This window comes from Eublepharis macularius, chromosome 6 (assembly GCF_028583425.1).
Source record: "Eublepharis macularius isolate TG4126 chromosome 6, MPM_Emac_v1.0, whole genome shotgun sequence".
In the NCBI taxonomy this organism is placed as follows: Eukaryota; Metazoa; Chordata; class Lepidosauria; order Squamata; family Eublepharidae; genus Eublepharis; species Eublepharis macularius.
The window spans coordinates 68,853,873-68,874,155 of record NC_072795.1 but is presented as its reverse complement, the minus strand read 5'-3'; the positions used below and the strand labels follow the sequence as shown (position 1 = coordinate 68,874,155).

General features: G+C 41.5%; 1 protein-coding gene across 3 annotated transcripts in view; it reads left to right on the top strand.

Moving 5' to 3' along the window:
• Positions 1-20,283, top strand: part of SH3PXD2A (SH3 and PX domains 2A) — a 334,390-nt gene that overhangs the window by 68,806 nt on the left and 245,301 nt on the right. For all 3 annotated transcript variants that reach the window (XM_054983545.1, XM_054983544.1, XM_054983546.1), the window contains one exon: positions 15,289-15,364. In XM_054983545.1, coding sequence (XP_054839520.1) covers positions 15,289-15,364 — 76 coding nt within the window. The remainder of the gene's footprint in view (positions 1-15,288; positions 15,365-20,283) is intronic.

The following is a 20,283-nucleotide window of genomic DNA, read 5'->3' as shown; positions in this document are numbered from 1 at the left end:
GCTGAAGAAAGGGCGGTGAGTGAGCAGGGCAGGCAGGCTTGCCAGTTGCCTGCTGGTGGTGGGGGAACCTCTGCCCCTGGCATCCAAGTCTTGCTTATACAGCCAGTGGGAGAAAAATAATGTTTAAAAAATTGCCTTCAGGCAATAGCATGACATGACTTCTGTGTGGAATCTGGAAGTGCCATGAGTCCTCTCTGGGAATTAACAGAAACTCTATGGAGTTTTTGGTGATTCCTAGAGACACATGATGTCACTTCAAAGTTTTTCCTGAAAGTAACGTCAAATCATTGACAGCACCCTCCAGAATCCCTGCTCCCCCCCGACTCCCACCATTTTCCAGCCAGGGTAGGGCATTTTCAGCCTGCCAAATCTCCTGCCCCATGAGACTCACCAGGCCCTCTTGTTCCTGATCCTTTTTTAAAAAAATCAGGAAAACTTTCGGTGTTTTTCTTCCCTCTGATGATTTGTCTTTGTTTTTAATATGTTAACCCCATCTGCTTTTTTAAAATAACATATGTTGCCTTGAATGCTATTTAGAACAGAAACGCAGAATACAAATTCTCTAAATGAATAAATCCCTTTTCTCTCTGTCTTTTCTCCCTATGTACCAATATGAGTCTTTTTTCTGACTCTATGTTAATTCTTCCTCCTTTCCCTCCCTGCAACCCAGAGCTCATGTTTTCTGTCTTTATACCCCATCTATAGCACCCCCTCCATTTCTTTCAGTTTATGTATCCATAGGTTTCCTACACATTTCCTCTCTCACTTACTTCCTCTTTTCTCATTTCACAGGTGTTTTTTTTTTGCATTTGACTTTTTTTTTGCATTTGCATTTGTGCTCTATTCATCTCTTTCTCTGTTCTCAGATTCTGACATACAGGTGGGCTATGTGGCATATTAGGCTCGCCAGAGAAAAACTGGTGGCATCTCCACCATGTGCCTATGATTCCAGGGAGAGGAGAAACAATGCTGATGTAGTGATACATTCTCCTATTCCCTTGCCAACTTTTTATGGTCTTGGGCAGGCCACCATGAGAAAGCCTTCCCAGCAGACTGCAAACAAGCAAGGAAGGAGCTCAGTTGTCCCATAGGCCTTATGTTGTACAGCCCCTCTACTGGACATCTTGGAGGCAGAAGCACTGAAACGGTGCCCTATGATTCTGGTCCTGCAGGCTACAGATGCTTCCAAAGTTGATGCCATTCTCTGATGCCCTAATCCTGGGAATGATGTGTGCTTTACTGTGTGCGCTTTATAGTCCAACCCCCCTCCCAAAAAGGAGCTCTTACAAAGTACTTCTAAATGCACACATATGTAAAAGGTGATGGTGCCCCACTCTGATCTCTTAGCCACTCCTGAATTACTGTGCAACTCTGACCATTTGCTTTCATACCATAAGTGGAGGCCGAACATCAGGCTGTTATAATGTAGAGCTGAAACTCATTGTTGATGTGGTTAAAAAATAGGTATGTATACAAGATAATTTTTAATTGCTTCCAAAGTACTAGAGGTATATAGTTGAATCATAGGCCTGTGAGGGTGGATTATACAGCAGCTGCCTGCAACTGTCTTCAAATGGACTAGTTTGCTCTAATTTATGGCCATTGTGTTGTTTGCCTTGTTAACTTCAGCCAGTTTTGCTCCTTCTCCTCTCTAATAAAACAAGATAGCTTTGTAGCAGCTGAGCTCCCAGCCCTGCCCAACGAGGCTCTTTCTCCCTGGAGAGACAGGCACCAAGTGCTTTCATAACAACCTGTTTTGTTTTGGTGGAAAGCAGCAACCGGCATCCTCTTTCCAGTTTCCTTTTTCTTCCTGCGTTTAAGGGTCTGATCCTGCAAGGTGATGGGCTGTATTTTGTGTCTGTAAAAATGGGGGCAGGGGCTTTAAAGCAAGCGTTCGGGATTTTAAAAACATCTGTGAGCGACTGTAATGACACAGGAACAGTAGGGTTAGTCTTTTACAGCAAAATTAAATAGGCATACAGTAGCACTGTAAAAACTAACAACATTTATTCTAGTATAAGATTTTGAGAGTCAGAGCTCACTTCCTCAGATGCACATCCTCAGAACTAGGAGGGATTACTGACTTTCATTGGTTTCAGAAGGGAAAGGGTTATAAGGTGCAAGTTTTGAATGGCAAATGGTATAGTCTTTTTTCAGACCTTAGCAGGAAGGCTTGAACATTTACTGCCATTGGGAATTTTGGAGAGAATATACTATGGTGTAAAAGATTGGAAGAGCCTTAAGGCTCCCTTCAAATGCACACAAGCCAAAATCCCATATGCACAGTACAGCACAGGAAGGTGTAAACTGTGATTGTAAATCACCCTTCCTCCATGGTGTTCAATGGATGCAGAAACTTGATACAAATACATTTAAAACTGCCCTTTCACATGCATCTATGGCTGAAAAACACTTTAAGCGGCAAGTGTGAATTCAGTCTAAACCCATTCTAAGAGGTACATAGAACTGAAAAGTTCTTAAAACTACAGAGATAAAAGTTGGCAGCTGTACTTTAGATCTCTAAAACTATCACTGCCAGCTGTATTGCTGGCTAAATTCCTGCAAGGCCTCCTCAAGTGGGATATCTGTCGTACTTCTCTCCACATGCCAGATAAGACCCTTTGACCCAGCTCCCACTTAGAATTCCCTGCAAAGTAAAGGGAAATGTGTGTGCTTGGAAGAAGTGGTTTTGGCAAAAGGGCTCAAGGTTTTTATGAATTAAAAAAAAAAGTTATTGTTCCACCTTGTCATCAAAATTGGTTGCTTTTCTCGGCAGGTTCTTTTCAGTCATGCTTACCCAGCCAGTATAATTCCCTCATGGTCATCATTAGATAATGTTTCAGCCAGAATTGCCATATTAGTATGTATCAGTAGTTGGAGCTATTGTTTTCTGATGTCAGTTGTGGTTTCCGGGTGGAACAGCTCAAACAAAAATAACAGACTGTTTTGTTTGACATACACAATACTGTAGATTTCACAAACCCATCAGTGTTTCAGAATTTGGCAGCGGTAGATTTACAGCTTTTCTACACAGCCCATTTGTTGCATTTGATGTATACTCAATACTCTTATATATCCATTTTTAAAGAAATATCATGGTACCTTTTAAACATATAATAGATGGAGCAGGAAGAACAGCTAATTCTCAAAGTAGTTGATCGTTCCTGATTCTGACTAAACATGGGCACGAACCAAAAAAAATTAATGAACCTGCGGTTCGTGGTTCGGTGGCGCCAACGAACCCGAACTAATGAACTGCAACAAACTTTTCCCACTGACTAACAGGTTTGAGGTTCGTGGTTCGTGGGGCTCGGAACGGCCCCCGTTGGACTTAGAGAGCCCATATTCATGGGGAGTGTTTAGCAGGCTCTCCTCCAGCCAGCACCCAAGTTTGGTCAAGATTGCAATAGGGATCTTGGAGTTATACTCTCTCCAATCCGAGGCTCCCAGGAAACTCCCACTCGACAGACCAACACAGGAGGTCTGTGTTTGGCCGTCAGAGCTGCCTATCAGGGTTTGCAGGGATGAGATTGGAGTGCCCATGGCTACAGAACACCCCTCCCCCCTCCCTCCCCCGGGTGTCTTCTCCCAAGTTGTAACCATTTTGCAGCTTCATGATTGGAAGGAAGACCTGCCGATCAAGGTAAGCTGGGCTTCCATTCGGGTTTCTAGGGCGACAGAAGGAGTGTAGACAGAGTTCAGGCATTCCCCCGGCTCCGTTTCCAAGGGAATTGATTGATGGTGCCTGACTGTCTGGCTTCACGAACTGCTGACATACGCAATGAACCAGGCTTCTTATGAACGCTGGTTCAACTTGGACGCTCACGAACTGCCGGATCGTGAACAGACGATTGGGTGGTTCTTGAGGTTTTTGCGTTCATAATGCGGTTTGTGCCCATGTCTAATTCTGACTGCTTCTAAAGTTCCTGTACAAAACGGGAGAACATCTCCTCATCTATCTTCATCCCATAACCCCCCAGATTCTTCTTGAATGTAGGGAAACAGTCGGTTCATTCACTCGACTTTGTGCTTTGGAGGCACTTGAAAGAAGCAAAAGAGAGAGTTGTTTTGTCTGAGTCTCCTGGTCCAGTGACAGGTAGGAGTTGGGGTCATCTTTGGAACTGGTGCAGGAGAAAGACCACAAATAATGTTTGGCTATCAAGGATACTAGAAATTTTAAGAGTCTGTGCATGTGTGCTTGGAAAAATGATATCTGTGTAACAGAACAGCAACTTTGATGGAGGACATGCTATCTTGACAAAATGTCTTTATTGACGTGCCGCAGAATCAAGACTGAAGTCTGAACAAGAAATGTGTCACAAACTTACTTTTATTATTCAAACACCGATTGTATAGAAAGGCTCGGGGCAAACTGCATGTTAATGAAAATGGGGAAAAGTCCTCAAGGATGTTTTAAAAAATGAAAACCGGCAAAGATGGTAACATGAGTTACTTAACTCTTTCTCTGTTGATTACTTTTCCATTCAAATGACTTTGCAGCTGCTTGTACTCTAGCAGGCTTCCATGCATATCTTAAGCACATATGTGAACACCCTCTCCCCAACAGAAAAGCAACTGATGAGGGACCGAGTAGGAGAAAAGACTGGATGGGAAAAGATTATACATAAACACTCTGCCACTCCTTCTTTCAAAATGACAGCCTTTCAAGGCCACTTTTCTTTCAAAATAAATTAAGGCTTTGTGACACACTCTGACCATCTTCGGAGGCCTTGCTTTGGATGCCCCTGCCATCTGAGGCCAGATGGGTGGCAACCAAAGAAAGGGCCTTCTCAGTCACAGTGCCAAGATTTTGCAATTCTCTCCCCAGGAAGATTCACCAGTCTCTCTTTGTTATTTGTCTTCCGCAGATGGGAGAATACTTTTTTGTTTCATTTGGCATACCCACAACAAGCTTCTCTTGGCTGTCCTCCCTGGTTGTGTGTGTGTTTGTTTATATGCCAATATGTTTTTACTGTATTTACATGTGTCTTTTAAATATAATTTTAATGTTTCAATTATCTGCTTGCTACCTTGGGGACCCTATTTTGGTTAGAAAGGCAGCATATAAACATTTTAAATAAATAAATAAATATGTAGCATGAGTTTTTCACTTAATCTTAATCCTAGTTCACAAATTCAATTAACATATGTAAAGCTATGAATCAGGCAATTGTACATAGGAGCATACATGTTGAAGCTAATGTGTGACGTAAAGCGACTGAGGGATGGGAAAGGCGTGTTGCTCCATTAGCATTGCTTAGAGCCAAGTGTTCCTTTATTTAAAAAATTCCATTAATGTAAAGTGATTCATACTCAGAAAAGCATTTAATCACTTTTTTCATGGTATTGAAATTTTTACTCATCTACATAATGATGCTTGTATTCTAATATGTATGTATATTTGAAGATACTTTCTAATGGAATCTAAGACCTATTGATTTGGTGTAGTGGTTAAGAGCGCAGTACTCTAATCTGGAGAGCTGGGTTTGATTCCCCACTCCTCCACTTGAAGCCAGCTGGGTGACCTTGGGTCAGTCACAGTTCTCTGGAGCTCACTCAGCCCTACCCTCCTCATAGGGTGTTTTGTTGTGGGGATAATAGTAACATACTTTGTAAACCGCTCTGAGTGAGCATTAAGTTGTCCTGAAGGGTGGTATATAAATCGAATGTTGTTGTTAATATAAATGTGTCTATGATAATGGGCTAATACACATCAGATAATTTTCTTTTAATGTAGCTTTCATCAATACAGTTTTTCTTTCTTGGTGGTAACAAAGTGTTTGCATGTTTGCTTTGCCATATCCTAATTTTTTATGTCAATGTGGATATATGGTGGAAGGAAAATGCCAGAGAATTCACCAATCCTATCCCCTACAGCAATGTGCCCTTAAGATACTTTTGAGTGTGTTTTTAAATCAGAACAAGAGATTTGTTTTTTTTGTAAAGTCACATATTTATTCAGGAGTTGCTGTTCTGACAAGTATATCTTGCTTACCTTAAAGCACAAAAGTAAGATCTTTTATTGAAAGAGATAAGTAAGATCTTTTATTGAACCATTCAGTGATTTAAAAATGGTGCAGCCTTTGAGGTTCACAAAACACAGTCAGACAAAAGAGAACATTGGAGCACAAAAACTGAGAATAAACTCTTATATTTCCACATGGACATAATCTAAAACTAAAGGGCAGATTTGGCTGTTGATTAGATTTCCTTAGCAAGAAGTGGGTGTTTTGTATTGGCTTGCAGGTTGTAGAAATGGGGATGCCCCAATCTTGTTTCTTTGTTTGTTTAATATATTTTTATACTACCCATCCTCCTATCTTCAATTTTATCTGCACAACAACCCTGTGAGATAGATTAGTCTGAGGAAAGGGAATGTTTAGCCCCAGCCCACCTTATCAGCTTCATGGCATCTTGGGATTCAAACCTGTGTATCCTTGATCCTGTGTATCCTTGACTTTAAAGCACTACAATAAATGACTGAATTAGCTACTCTGATAAGAATTTTACAGTAGGAATCTTTGGCAAATAGGCTACTTTATGAAACACAGTCTTAATGGGATACTCCCCTCCGCTTATGCTAAACCATTTCATCATTTTATGATAAGAGGAAGCAACACCTGGACAGAAGAAACCTAACTTGAATATCAGGCTGTGCTTAGCATTGGGACAGAGTGAAATTTATATAGAAAACTAACTCTGCTATAAATAACACCAATGTTGCCTATAAGACACACTGTCTTTTCTGTACTGGCTTAGGTGTTGACTAATTTCATCACGTTTACCCTGTGAATGTAATATTGAAATAGGACAATGCTACATTAATATTTTGAGCAAACAACTATATACTGACATTAGCTCTATTACGTATGTATGGAGAGAGGTCTGAAAATTCCAGCTTTCCTGGCATCTGAATATGGCCTTAGAAACGCAAAGCTTCAGATCTCATTTCCCTGGACTGGATATATATTCTGGAAGAAGACAGCAAGAGCTGAACAAATGCCTTATATGGTATGAAGAGAAAACTAAGGTAGGCTTTGTGGGTAGTTAAGGGTGGAAATAATCCTTCGATTTATTGATCAGCAAATTAGCCAGACTGCCTTCTTACGCCACAGACTGGTTCAGACGAAATACACAATTCCAACATCTTGTGGCTAACAGCAGCCAGCCAGATACTTTCAGGAAGACCACAAGCAGGTGCTCCTCTGTATAGTTCACATATGGAAACACAGAAGTGCATATATGTTTTCCACACTGCTTTTGTCCTGAATTGGCTGTGCGTAGGAAGCAGTTTGCTCCAGGACAAAACACTTCTGCGCTCCTGCTGGCATAGCTACTTGTCAAGAAGGCAAGAAGCCATAATGGGAGTTCCCTGCAGCAAGAAAGTGGAATCTAGGATCCAGGAACAGTTCCTTCCCTCCTATGCTCCATTCCTTGTGCCTTCTATCACCCCTTCTCTTTCCCTACTGATCTCATGGTAGGGGTGGGGAGGGGGGAAGCAGAAGAAGGTCATGCAAAGTAGGTCATACATCTGCTAGTGGCAGGAATGGCACAGTGAGCCTTAAGGCAGTTGGTAGCCAACCTCTGAGGTATGCTAGTTAGACCTCAGTGTTGCACAAGTAGAAATTAAGTAACCCAGAGAAAGGTGATTACAGAACAAAGAGAGTCATGATTTTGGACCAGTAATGATAATTGTGTTAATTCATGGCAACAGCAGTTTTAGTCCATGAGAATTATGCTTTCCAGGATTCGGTTTCGTTTTCCCGGCCATGTCGGACGCTCCTCTCCGCAGGTCCGGGAGGAAGCGCCCGAGCAGCCTGACCGGGTGGTTGGCCTGCGAGGATTAACCCCCAGGACTCCCAGTGAGGGGGTCAGGGTCCGGAGCGCTGCGGGAAGAGCCCCCTGAAGTCGATGCAGGGGGTAAATTGCCCGTTTGCTCCTACGGAGGCTGGCAGACTTGCACAGCACATCGCGTGCTGCCAGGCCACGGAGAACGGCAACAAGCAGATTTAAGGTGAAAACCTGAAAGTAAGCGAATCCCTTCTGTTATTCTAAGCGTATGCGAAGGATTGGTGGGAGTTGAAGCTAAGAAGGTTTGGATATCTTCCCCTTCATTGAGTTTTGGAACTTAGTTGGCGGACTCCCCCTACACCTAAGATGGCGACGAAAAAGCAGAGCCCTGCTGTGGGCAAATCTGTTTCGGCTGCTTTGCAGGGGAAAGGAGAGTCTCTTGAAGAGGTGGTTAAACGGTCGGTCGTTGAAGCTATGAAGCCCTTTGTTGATAAGCTAAATGAAATCGGTCAAAGGGTTGGCTCAGTTGAGAACGAAGTGAAAACCATTAAAGACGTAGTGTCTGGGGCAGAGCAGTCTGCTCGGGAAAACGCAGTACTCATGAAAGCAACAAACAAAGAAGTAAAGCTTTTGGAGAATCAATTGATAGGGTTACAAGTGGATCATGCTCAGATGGTATTGCGTCTTCAGAATGTGAAGGAGGAGGAGAGTGAAAACTTAAAGCATTTGGTGTCGGAACTTTTGGCGTCATTCGCAAAGGCAACTAAAGAAGAGTTAAAAAGCGATATTCTGGAAGTCCGCCGGACATCTTCAAAATATGCAACGAAGCGTCAGCTGCCTCGTGAGATTATTATTGATTTTTCATCTAAGAAGACTCGGGACACCATCTTATATAATTCGTACAATGTGGACTTGGACTTTCTGGGTAACAAGGTTAAGATATTGAAGGATGTTCCATTTTTAGCTTGGAAAAGAAGATTCAAATATAAAAGGTTTGCAGCTCTTCTGAGGAAGCGTGAAATAAAATACAAATGGTTATTTCCGGAAGGCATCTGGTTCAGTTATAAAGACCAAGCCTACAAGATAACATCGGAAGCACAGCTGAGGGACTTTGTGTTTAATCATCAAGAGTTTCAGCAAGGAGAAGATTTAGGATCTGAAGGGGGGAATGGGGAGGAGGGAGTGAGCGCAGCTACTGTAGCTGTTCGGAGAGAGCTGCGACCGAGACGCAGGGGGGGGGGGAAGAAGACCTGATCCTGACTGTAGTTCGTACTTTATAAGATCTACCAATCTAATAGCATATTAGAAAGTTTAACTTTAAATAATTGTATTATGAAGGGAATGCAATACTTGTAGATGTAGTGTGTGTTTTTTATATGTTGTTTCTTCCCTTTCCCCCTGTTCCCTTTTTCCTTTCTTTGTAGTTTTTGTGGTTAGTAATTAAAAAAAAAAAGAATTATGCTTTCCAGGTTTATGATGTGGGCTAAACTCAGCATGGACGAATTTTAGGTAAGCTATTATGCAGTATATCTTGAGAGAATCATGCGGCACAAATGGGTCAGCCTGTGGCAGGAATTCAGCCCAAACAGACTGAAAAAGAAGGTTGCTATGAGCTGAGAAAGTCATCAGAATACATCCCCATTGTAAGAAACTGGTGGAAATGTTTCTATTTTTCTGGGTTTTGAAATGATGACCCATTTCTGCCTGTGATTTTTAAAATAAAGATTAGAGCTAGAAACTTGATTAAAAAGAGAAGGTAGGTATTAATGAGCAAGAGGGCCAATTACTTGCTTAAAATATAAAAGCAAAGAACTACCGTGCTTTCCAAAACCTTGCTTGTAAGGATTTCTAGTTCAGCTATTAAGAACATTCTGGTGCAGCCAGGGCTTTTTTTCTGGGTAAAGAGGCGGGGGAACTCAGTGGGTTGCCCTCAGAGAAAATGGTCACATGGCTGGTGGCCCCGCCCCCTGATCTCCAGACAGAGGGCAATCTAAACTCCCCTCTGTCTGGAGATCAGGGGGCGGGGCCACCAGCCATGTGACCATTTTCAAGAAGTTCCGGAACTCCATTCCCCCACGTTCCCCCTGAAAAAAAGCCCTGGGTGCAGCTATTTATATATGTACTTACTTGTTTAAGAATTTTTACCCACTTCCTCACAGTTGTTTTAATGAAATTAAAAGCAGCAGTGCAATGTATTAAATACAACAGTTAAAATACAGCATCACAATAAAAACACAGCTCAGTATCCTATCAACCGTAAACATAAAACCCAGATTATTAAACCATATACTATCATTTCCTGTTTGCTTTTACTAAAATTTGATGTCAAGATAGTTAGGATGTTTGTAGGGGAGAAAGATCCATCTCATAGACAGGTGGTGATTTTTGCTGATGATAACTCTTCCTATCACTTCTACCCTATATTCCGAGGATAGATGAGAGGCACAGCAGCAATTTGATACTACCTTTGTTGATTCCCTGCACCTATGTGCATATGTTCACATTCATGTACCGGCCCCTGCACCATGTTTCAGTGCTTCAGTCTCATTTGTATTTAGCTGATATTTAGAGTCAGTCTTGTTCACTTATAGAAGTGAACAAGTGTTATGAATGCTGTGCTGATAGAAGATCTTCTACATCTGTAGTTTTCTGCATCTGTTCTGCTTATATCTACCCTGTGAATAAATAGAACTTAGTTATATACCCACAAGTACCTTGATGTGGTTAAAAAGAAGCATGTCAGCCAAACAAGACTATCTCCAAGAATAACTTCAAGAATACGTCTGGCTCATAGAGCCAGTCACTCAAAGAGTAAAATGAGACACGTCTTCCTGGTAAAAATATAGTGACAGCAAAACCTGGAATTGAACTATAGCCTCATTCTCCTTTGAAGAAAGTAATTTAGCCTTGACTGACCCCAGACATCCTACATTATATCTACAGGAAAGCAAAATGCCCCTTTAAAAAAAAATTAAAACCATCAGCCAAATACAGAGCAGCAAATGGTCCAAGAAGTGCTAAAGTTTATGGTCAGGTTCCCCCTACCCCCTCCATAAGCATCACTTGCTAATGAAGGAAATTGTGAATCCCTTTCTCTCTGACTGCCCTACACAATAACCATTCTCATCCTGCAGTGATGTGCAGCTGAAATGCAAAAGAGTATTTTATATTGTCACTTGGACTGAAGGATGCTTTCCTGATTTTAATTACTCACAAAATCTGTCTAGAGATTCTTCTCTTTCCAAAGATTTTACTCCCCTCTCCCAGGAACAGAATTTCAGAGTGTGTGATGGACAGGAGGCTGTCTTGTCCTTCTGTGAGTCAAGTATCAGTACCCTGATGCAGAGTTTTGAATGTGCAAAGCCACAGTAATGTTTATTTATTTGTTCACTTATAAATGACATAAGTCAATAAATACTCTGTCTTTCTTCCCAATAGTGACCAAAGGTCTTATATCAGTCTCCTTTCCTCCATTTTATCCTCACAAGAATTCTGTGAGGCAGGTTAGGTTGATAGTGTGTGCAGTGGCAGATCTACATTTTTGGGCCCTGAAGCTTGAACTGTTATGGGATCCCCTTCTCAGCTAACGACATCGGGGCACATACAACAAGGTCCAAAAGACCTTGCTGCTCTTGCAAGGACCTCAAAGCCCAAATAGCAGAGAATGGGGTGGTGAGGTGGAGCCCTTGAAAATGGGTCATACAGTGAGCCCCTGCCCACCAGCAATGAAGTCTGGGTAACTGCTGTTATCTTCTTCAATGGGGTTGTTCCATAGCAGATCACCACAATTTTTTTAAAAAATTAACCACTACATCTCAGATTTTGATTAAAATTGCTGTACTGGGTTATCTCACATGTCAAAGTCACTTGTGTGAATAAAAATTTCCTAGGCTAGGGGATGAAAATTAGGGAAACATTGTATACATGCATGATGCATCATAGAATGATGAAATAAAACATAGCAAAGACCACAGTTAATATAATCTTTTATTTTAAACATCTATGAGAATGCATACTACATGAAGCACACTTTACAAAATACTCTTTCCTACCCTGTTTTTTATAGCCACATATTCATATACAGTTTTGTCATACGAGAGCTTCCTTGCAATGTCATTTTCTAGAGACTATATATAAAGAATATAAGCACTCTTCAGTCATAGTAGGCTGAAATTTGTTTTTTATAAAGGAAAGGTTTGAGAAATCCCTTTCTGCTTCACAGCTTGTGATAGGCATTGCCAAGTACAGGTTAAGTGCAGTAGTAATATTTGGGAACACTTCAGTCAGGTGTTACTCACAAATAAGCTGAAAAACTTCTGTGCATTGCATTTTAGATGGTGTGTTTTCTTCTGTGTTCTGGAATTTCCTAGGGTGTAAATATTTTTTGAATTGATAACAGTCGTTTACTAACTTGTGGACAATATCATCTTTGTAATGCAGTATTATAAGTTTAATATTGTCCTCATCAACTGTTAAAACATTTCTAAAATTATCTAACTTTCACTAACCAGTGACCCCAGAGCAGAGTCCTACTCACAATCCACTTTGTAGAGGGCACAGACAGTACTGTGGGTTTGGCCAGAGGCTATGCCTGGAACAGAGTCCCAAATATCCAGAAGGCCTTGCAATAGCAGGAAGATTATGAAGATGTTGTATGAATCATTTAGCTTGTTCGTTGCCCTAGGAACAGTTCCCCTTTCCTGCTGGCAAGACGAAGTGGGGCAACTCTGTACTAGGATATTGGTCTCAGGCAGTTAATGAAGAGTGTAGCTGTCAGCCATTGGTGTTCTTTGCTCTTTCCTGCTTCTTCAGCTCTTTCCAGCTACTGCTGCTCTCCCAAGGAGAAGTGTTCAATTCTTCCCAGTTAGCAGTGTCCTTCTTAGATCCAAAGCTTGGATACAAGCTTTGCCTTTCAAAAAGGACTAGCTTCCACACTCCTCTCTCTCTCCTAGTATTTTCAGCTAGCCCAGTTCTGCATTATACCGCCTCTCCTAGACATGGTGGCTTTTTCCAACACATGCCCCATGAACCTTTGCTAAACATGCAAATTAATACAAACTAAGGTTGCCAGTCCCCCACTGGGGGCAAGAATCCTCCGGTCCCAACCACCACCCCCTGCTTACCTGGCCAGTGGGGGAATGTGCCTCCTGGGGTGCATTCCTGGGCTGTGCAGAGTGGTCCTGGGCCCAGATTGGGCCCAAATCAGCACTAATTGTGATGCTGCAGAGCACAGCAGCGCTCCCGCACTCCACAGCAGGAGGGAGAGAATGCTAGAATTTTGTGTGAGTGGGAGGGAAATTGAAAGGCAAATGAAACCTGCAGCGGATGTTTGAAAGAAAAAGGGTCAGATTGCTGAAGGGATCAGTGTGATAGAAGTTTGACTTAGACACAGCACACTGAGAGCCAGTTTGGTGTAGTGGTTAAGAGTGAGAGACTCTAATCTGGAGAACCGGGTTTGATTCCCATCTCCTGCACATGAAGCCAGCTGGGTGACCTCGGGTCAGTCACAGCTTCTAGAAGCTCTCTCAGCCCCACCTACCTCACAGCGTGTGTGTTTGTTGTGAGGATAATAGTAGCATATTTTGTAAACCGCTGAGTGGGTCTTAAGACATCCTGAAGGGCAGTATATAAATCAAATGTTGTTATTAAAATGTTTTAGATTGCTTCTGTATAGACTTACTGCTTTGGTATGGGATATCTTTCATTCATTAGTTTGTTTGTTCCTAAGAATCTAGCTAACTTTTCTCCCCAAAATACTCCAATCCTTTCTTTTTCCAAAGTGTTGTCTTGGCTTTTTAAAGTACTGGTTTACAGTGATTATTTTGTAATTTCTGTAGCAAATCTATCATACTTCTTTCAGGTCTGAACTGAGGTAGTGGTGTACTGCTTCACTGGGTTTGGAGGTCTGGTTTGAGTCATTATTGATTATAGGGTTGCTGCCAAGCTCTGGAAACCCATGGGAGATGCTGGGGGCCGTGGACAACACAACTGGCATCACACCAGTGTCATGACGTTACTTCTGGCACTAACCTGACAGTGACATCACCAGGGGGTGATTTTTTTGGTTTTACTGGAAAAAATATCTGGACATCAGAACTTGGTGGAAGGCAGCTTGTAAGATTCACTCTCCTCCATCTTACAAATAAAATAAAATGGTCACCCTAAGCAAATATAAGTGGTGTCTGAGAATCACTACTGTGTAGAATTGGAGGACTTGTATAGGTGATGCAGCACAGATTAGGGCTGTGCTAAGTGAAGAACCTGCCAAGACCAAGGAGAGTGTAAACCAACCTCCTCTCCTGTCCCAGCTTCTAGCTCTTTCATAAAAATGTCTCATTCATATTTTGGTTTCTGTATAGAGCCATAACAGCTGAATACCTACTTTGAATGAGAAATTCAAACTATTAGATATTGCATTTCACATCATAGTGCTTTTGTAGTGCAGGTCAACAATCCTGATTCTTAGAATTTCCATTCAGAGGTTTCCATCAAATCCCCACATCCTGGGAAAACTTGTTAATCTCTGTTTCTATTGAGCTTAGAAAGCATCAAATACTGTCCTCATAGGGCACATGAATGCATATACATACACCAGCAGCAGAATATTCCTGTAAAAACCTGGCAACCTCACATCTTTTTTGTCGTTTCAGTACTTGGTTCATTGTGATGACTGAAAATAAAAGCAACCATTGAACAGTTTAATTCAAACTCATTGAAGTAGGAGTACACAGATTTTTTTTCTGGCTGCTCATGAATTTAATGTTTTTTAAAGACTTGGTATTTATTAATTTTATTATTAGCCTGTTGTGCCAAATTTCTATATATTATGAGCTTATGGACACACACCAAGTTAGAGAGGAGATGTTGTGTGGTCAGTAAAGAAGGGAGGGTCTTCCAGAAGAGTTAAAACTACATTCCACTTGTAAGATTTCTTTTTGTTCTAACATATTCAGAGTATTTCCAAACCCTGAGGAGGAAACTCCTCTGTTCCATACATGCCTGTCTGTTAAGATGCTTGGAGAAGCACAGTGCTGTGTGGGTGAGAGGTGTTCCCTGCCAACAACCACACGATGCCTCATTGAAATAGCCTCTCTAGCAGTTCTGAGGCAGCATTTTTCATCAGGTGGGTGGTCTGTAGATGGACCCTGCATGATTGCTACCCAGAGCATGGATTAGGGTTGAAGCATTTATTCATTTGTTTTGTAAAGTACAAATTGCTCTTGAGGGATTGCTGGAATACCAGACTTTGGTCCTATCCCAACTCTGACTTAATTCTCTCAGACCTCTCAGTAACCTTCATAAAGAGTTCACTAGACTCAGTTTTTTCTTAAAATTCCTTGCCTTTGATCATAGTTTCTCCTTTAACTTTCTTGATTTGTTACAGTCAAGGCTATTCCAAGGTATATCCTGTGCTGTTGATCTGAATGCTAAGGAAGGGAAACAAAGAGTGAATGAACTGTTGTTCACACAAAATATTCCTTTTTTCCCCTCTTGTAGATGCAACTCCTGGATAAATTCCCCATTGAAGGAGGCCAGAAAGATCCCAAGCAGAGAATCATCCCCTTTCTTCCAGGTAAGAATCTAATGATGCCGTCGAACACCATAACAAATAGAAAGCTCAAGGCACTGGTAGGCATTTCCATAGGTTCAAGGATTTCCACTGGCTGTAGGTCCAATTTTGACAGAATATTTGGGTTCCCACTGGAGTGAAAAGTGGGGTATAAATGAAGGAAAATAAGTAAGATTGAATTTCTAATCTACTACCAGAATAGGTCATGAGCGATAGAAGTGGTAGTTACTGGACAAAAAATACAGATTTCAATACTTTAATGGTGCTGTAAAAGATCCTGAAATTGGCAAAGTCTGTTCTTGGGCAATAGATTAACAGCCCTTTTGAGAAAGCATATCCCCAGTGGAAAGAAGGAGAGCAGGAACAAGTGTGTTGGCCCTGCACTCTGCATACACATGATCACCAGAACATGAGCCTATTCCAAGCGATTGTGGATAGGCAGCAGCAGGGAATACATTCTGCTCTCCGAACAGATTCACTGATTGCCATAAGCACAGAAAGGAAATAAGAATGTTTCAGAATCCATTTGAAGTAACACCAGAAGATGCAAGTAACTTTTTTTCAGATGGAACTAATTGATTTGCAAGCCAGTGATCATCTCAGTGATCATCATTTGTCTGTTAGATTTCTATTGTGGTCTACCTAGGGTTGCCAGATCCAGGTTGGGTCATTCCTGGAGTTTTTGGGGGGTGGGGCCTGGAGAGGGCAGGGTTTGGGGAGGGGAGGGGCCTCAGAATGGTATAATGGCATAGAGACCACCCTCCAAAGCAGCCACTTTCTCCAGGGGAACTGATCTCTGTGGCTTGGAGATCAGTTGTAATTCTAGGATCTCCAGCCACTAACTGGAGGCTGGCAACCCTAGGTCTACTTGATATATTTCTCAACCTAAAGAAATTTGTTGCAGGCATGTTCACAGTCTTTGGCATCATATTCATTTGTGAACAAACTTTTTCCAAGATGAAAATTGTGAAATCCAAGTGTAGGTCAAGATTTACAGATGAACATTTACATAACATTTCAAGGGTGTCTGTCATAAACCTTGACTTGGACTTTAATGCCTTGGCTAACAGAAAACAGCCACAAAAAGCAGACTGACTAGGAAAGCATGTATAGCTAGATAAAAGGATTCAGCAATAAAATATCGTTCCAGAATAGATTGCACTCAAGTTAACATTTCTTCATTGACCTCTGAATGTTTACTGTTGATCTAAATAGGAAGGTTAATCATTTTGTTACATTTTGATTTAAGATGTGGCCTCTTTAGGCATTGGGCACTCTAATGCGACCCCCATGTGCCAAAAGGTTGGGGACCTCTGAGCTATACTGATTAGCTTTTCACTTCAAGGTTAATTCAAGTGGGAGCTAATAGTAACCTTCCGGTGCTGTTTTCAGCTTGTATTTAGACAAACCTCATGGTATTCCTCCTTCTAGCAATTATTTCACTCTCTTACACACGTACGCCTCTTTATTATCAGACTTCTTTTATTCAGAAAAAATATATTTTGAAAATATTCTTGGGTTTACTATTAAAATCTCACTAATTTCTTGTGTTACTTTCATGTTGGAGTTGGTGGGGTCATTTGCTGCCTAGATGTGGAGCTGCTGTAGTTAAATTTGTTGAGATTCAAAAACTTGCTCACTGTCATGCATGCAGAGGATGTTGGCCTTTGGTAGTATTTCACCTGCACCCACCCAGACACATACACACATAGGGGGGAGGGGAGAGAGAGAGAGAGAGAGAGAGGATTTGTGCTTTTTACAGCTGCGGGACTGGTAGAAATACAATATAGGTATCATTTCTGGCATATAAATGACCGTGATTGTAAACTTTTACTTCTAAATTTTCTTTTTCTTAAAGGCATGCAATCCTGTATTTGGAGAAATAAAAGCAATCATACCCTCTGGAGAGTCAACTGTGTTTTTTATTGGCTTATTGCTGAGGTCTGCTCTGACCTGGATAGCCCAGGCACGCTTGATCTTGTCAGATCTAGGAAGCTAAGCAGGATCAGTCTTGGTTAGTAATTGGATGGGAGGCCTCCAATCAAAGACAAGTGTTGCAGAGGAAGGCAATGGTAAACCACCTCTGTTGGTCTCTTGACATGAAAGCCCTATCAGAGTTGCCATAATTCAGCTATGACTTGATGGCCCTCTCCACCACCACCATATATAAAGGGCTAAGACCGATTCAGTATCAGTGCCTGCTGAACTTGGACTGAGAGATAAATGTTTTAAGATATCTTTGCATGGGTGCAATGGGGAAATTTAATGCACAAAATGATGAAAATAACAACAACTGATATTGTAAAAAAATAGTTCTGCAAAGAGTTTTTCTAAACTGCCTGTTGAGCTGCTCCAAGTTCTTTTTACCCATACCAGCAGTCTCTTGCAGTTAAGAGGTCCCATTCAGAAAACTAGAGCATGAAAATCAGCCATTTCAGTCAGAACTAATGAGCAGGGAGAAAACCACATGACACAACCTCAATATGTACTTCTGTTTATTTATTTATTAAAATATTTATATCTTGTCTTTCCTTGTGGTTCAAAGAAAATGTTAAATGTTTTATAATAACCCCCAATAACCCCCCTTTCCCCCAAAAGTCAATATCCCATTAAAAAATCTGACAAATTAAACAGACTTTCAACCCCTCCTAAAAAATTTTAAAGATGATACCCCCTTCACATCCTCAGCCCCCCTCTCTTCCAAAAAGTGGGAGTTACAGTGGAGATGCCCGGGCGGGCCTGCTTCAGTGGGGGAAGAGCCATCCAGGGGCATCCTGGGGACAGTCATCAATGCACAGGGATATGTAGGAAGAGACAATCCTTTAGATACGTGGGCCTTAACCCGCAACTTGAATTGGACTCAGGGGGAAAATGGCAGCCAATGTAGCTGTTTTAAGATAGACAAGATATTTGTCATATGAAGTGTGGAGTCACTCTGACAGAGCCTTTCAGCATGTTGGCAGGTTCTGGGCTCTGGCTGTAGCACAAATTATTTATTCAAATACATTCTTCCTGTGTTTATTTTTTAGCTACATTGCCTGAAGCAGTGTTAATTTGGAAGAAGGCTAAACTATGAGGAGGGCTAATTTCATTCTGCTCTATTTGTTCTGACTCTTGCACACATTACTTAAGCAGTTTCGATAACTTGAGATTGAGCCTCATGCCTTAAGCACTGCTTTCCCTATTTGCGCAAGTTAATTGCTTGTTTTGAAAGTGTATTGTTTTTCTTTAAAGATGTGTTTTCCCTAAATTTTGATACATGTATGCATTTTTTCTGGGTTCAGATTGGAGGCAACCTCTCTTCCTATGTGTGTCGACAAGTGGAGAACCCAAAAAGATTAATGGGAGGATCTCATACCCACATTCCCTCTATACCTCTTGCTTTTGCCTCTCCCTGGCAGTGTCTGCAGCCTCTCTCCTTTCTCTCCCCCACCTATCTACCTTTTCCTGGTTGTTTCCCTCCCCCTTCCTCCCTCAGACCCTCACCTATCTTTCTCTGTTTCCTTCTCCCATCTTCAGCCTTCCCATTTTACTCTTTCTCACCCTCTAGCTTCACCTTCCCTCCCTCTTATATTTTACCTTTTTTCTCTCCTCCCCAACCCCATGTTTGTCGGGGTTGTTTTCAATGTAATGTTTCCAGTTTAGCAAACTCTGTGGGCATAGTCGAAGATAGGGATCCCATTCCCCCGGTAGGGGATCTCCCGCTTTCACCCTCCGCCCCCGCCTCTGCTTACCATGGGAGCACACCACAGGAGGGTAAGGGGACTTGGCAACACTATTAGAAGACATGATGCCTGAAAGTCAAAGCCTGGGTCCATATTCTATCAATTCTATCTATATATGCGTGGTTAAAGGGTTATCTCAACCCACAAGGTCTATTCCCTCTGATATTTTGTGACAACTATCAATCAAACTGGCTGAAGGCTGTTCAGAGATACCTACTGAGAACTGGACTTTCTCCCCAAACGCTTCTTCCTTGTGGAATAGAGCATGCAAAAAAAAAAAACCCTAGCTAAGCAGAGAATCAAAGATATTGAATGCCAATCTGACTGCTCTAATTTACAAAATGTAAAAGTGTCTGTAAACATCAAGTACTCTGTGGAACCAGCAAACTATTTAACATCTTTGAAAGTAAAAGAGTTTAGAAGGGCCTTCACTTTAGCCAGGTGCTCCACTCTTCCCTTTGCCCTTTGCAAGTATAAGAATGCCCCCTTTACTGAAAGGCTCTGTACTTGCCAGTCACGGGAGGTGGAGACCATGGAACACATTTTTTTTCATGCTCGCACTATAAGGGGGCACACAGTGAGTTAATTACCCTGTTGCTTGGAAAAAACTTGGATCTCTCTGAAAAACTTAAACTTGAGTTTCTTTTAGCAAAGATCCAAAGATCACTTACCAAGTAGTCAATTTTTGTATGGCGATTCTCAGGTTAAAAAAAGTTTATGATGCTTATATGTTAATCAGTTTTAAACTGTTTTTTATCTTTTATTCTAATTATGAAATTTCTTAAATATGTATTTCTCCTGTATGTCTGGTCTAAGGACTGCAATAATAAAATCAATTAGAAGACATGATGAAACAACCTAACTGAAGTTAAGCATGTCTGGTTCCGGTTGGTGGAACACATAGGATCCCTATTTATACCACCTTGAATTCCATGGTGGAAGATCTCTAAATATAATGATGGTCTCTAAATATAGTGAAGTGAAATGAAACTGTATTTCAGAGAGTCAATGTAGTGTAGTGGTTAGAGTATTGAACTAGAATTTGAGAGTCCCAAGTTCAAATCCCCAGTCTGCTGTGGAAGCTTGTTGACCTTTGGACAGTTACTCTCTCTTAGCCTAACCTACCTTACAGGATTGGTGTTCTGAGGAAAAATGGGGGAGGGGAGAATGATTTTGAAAGCTGCTTTGAGTCCCCAT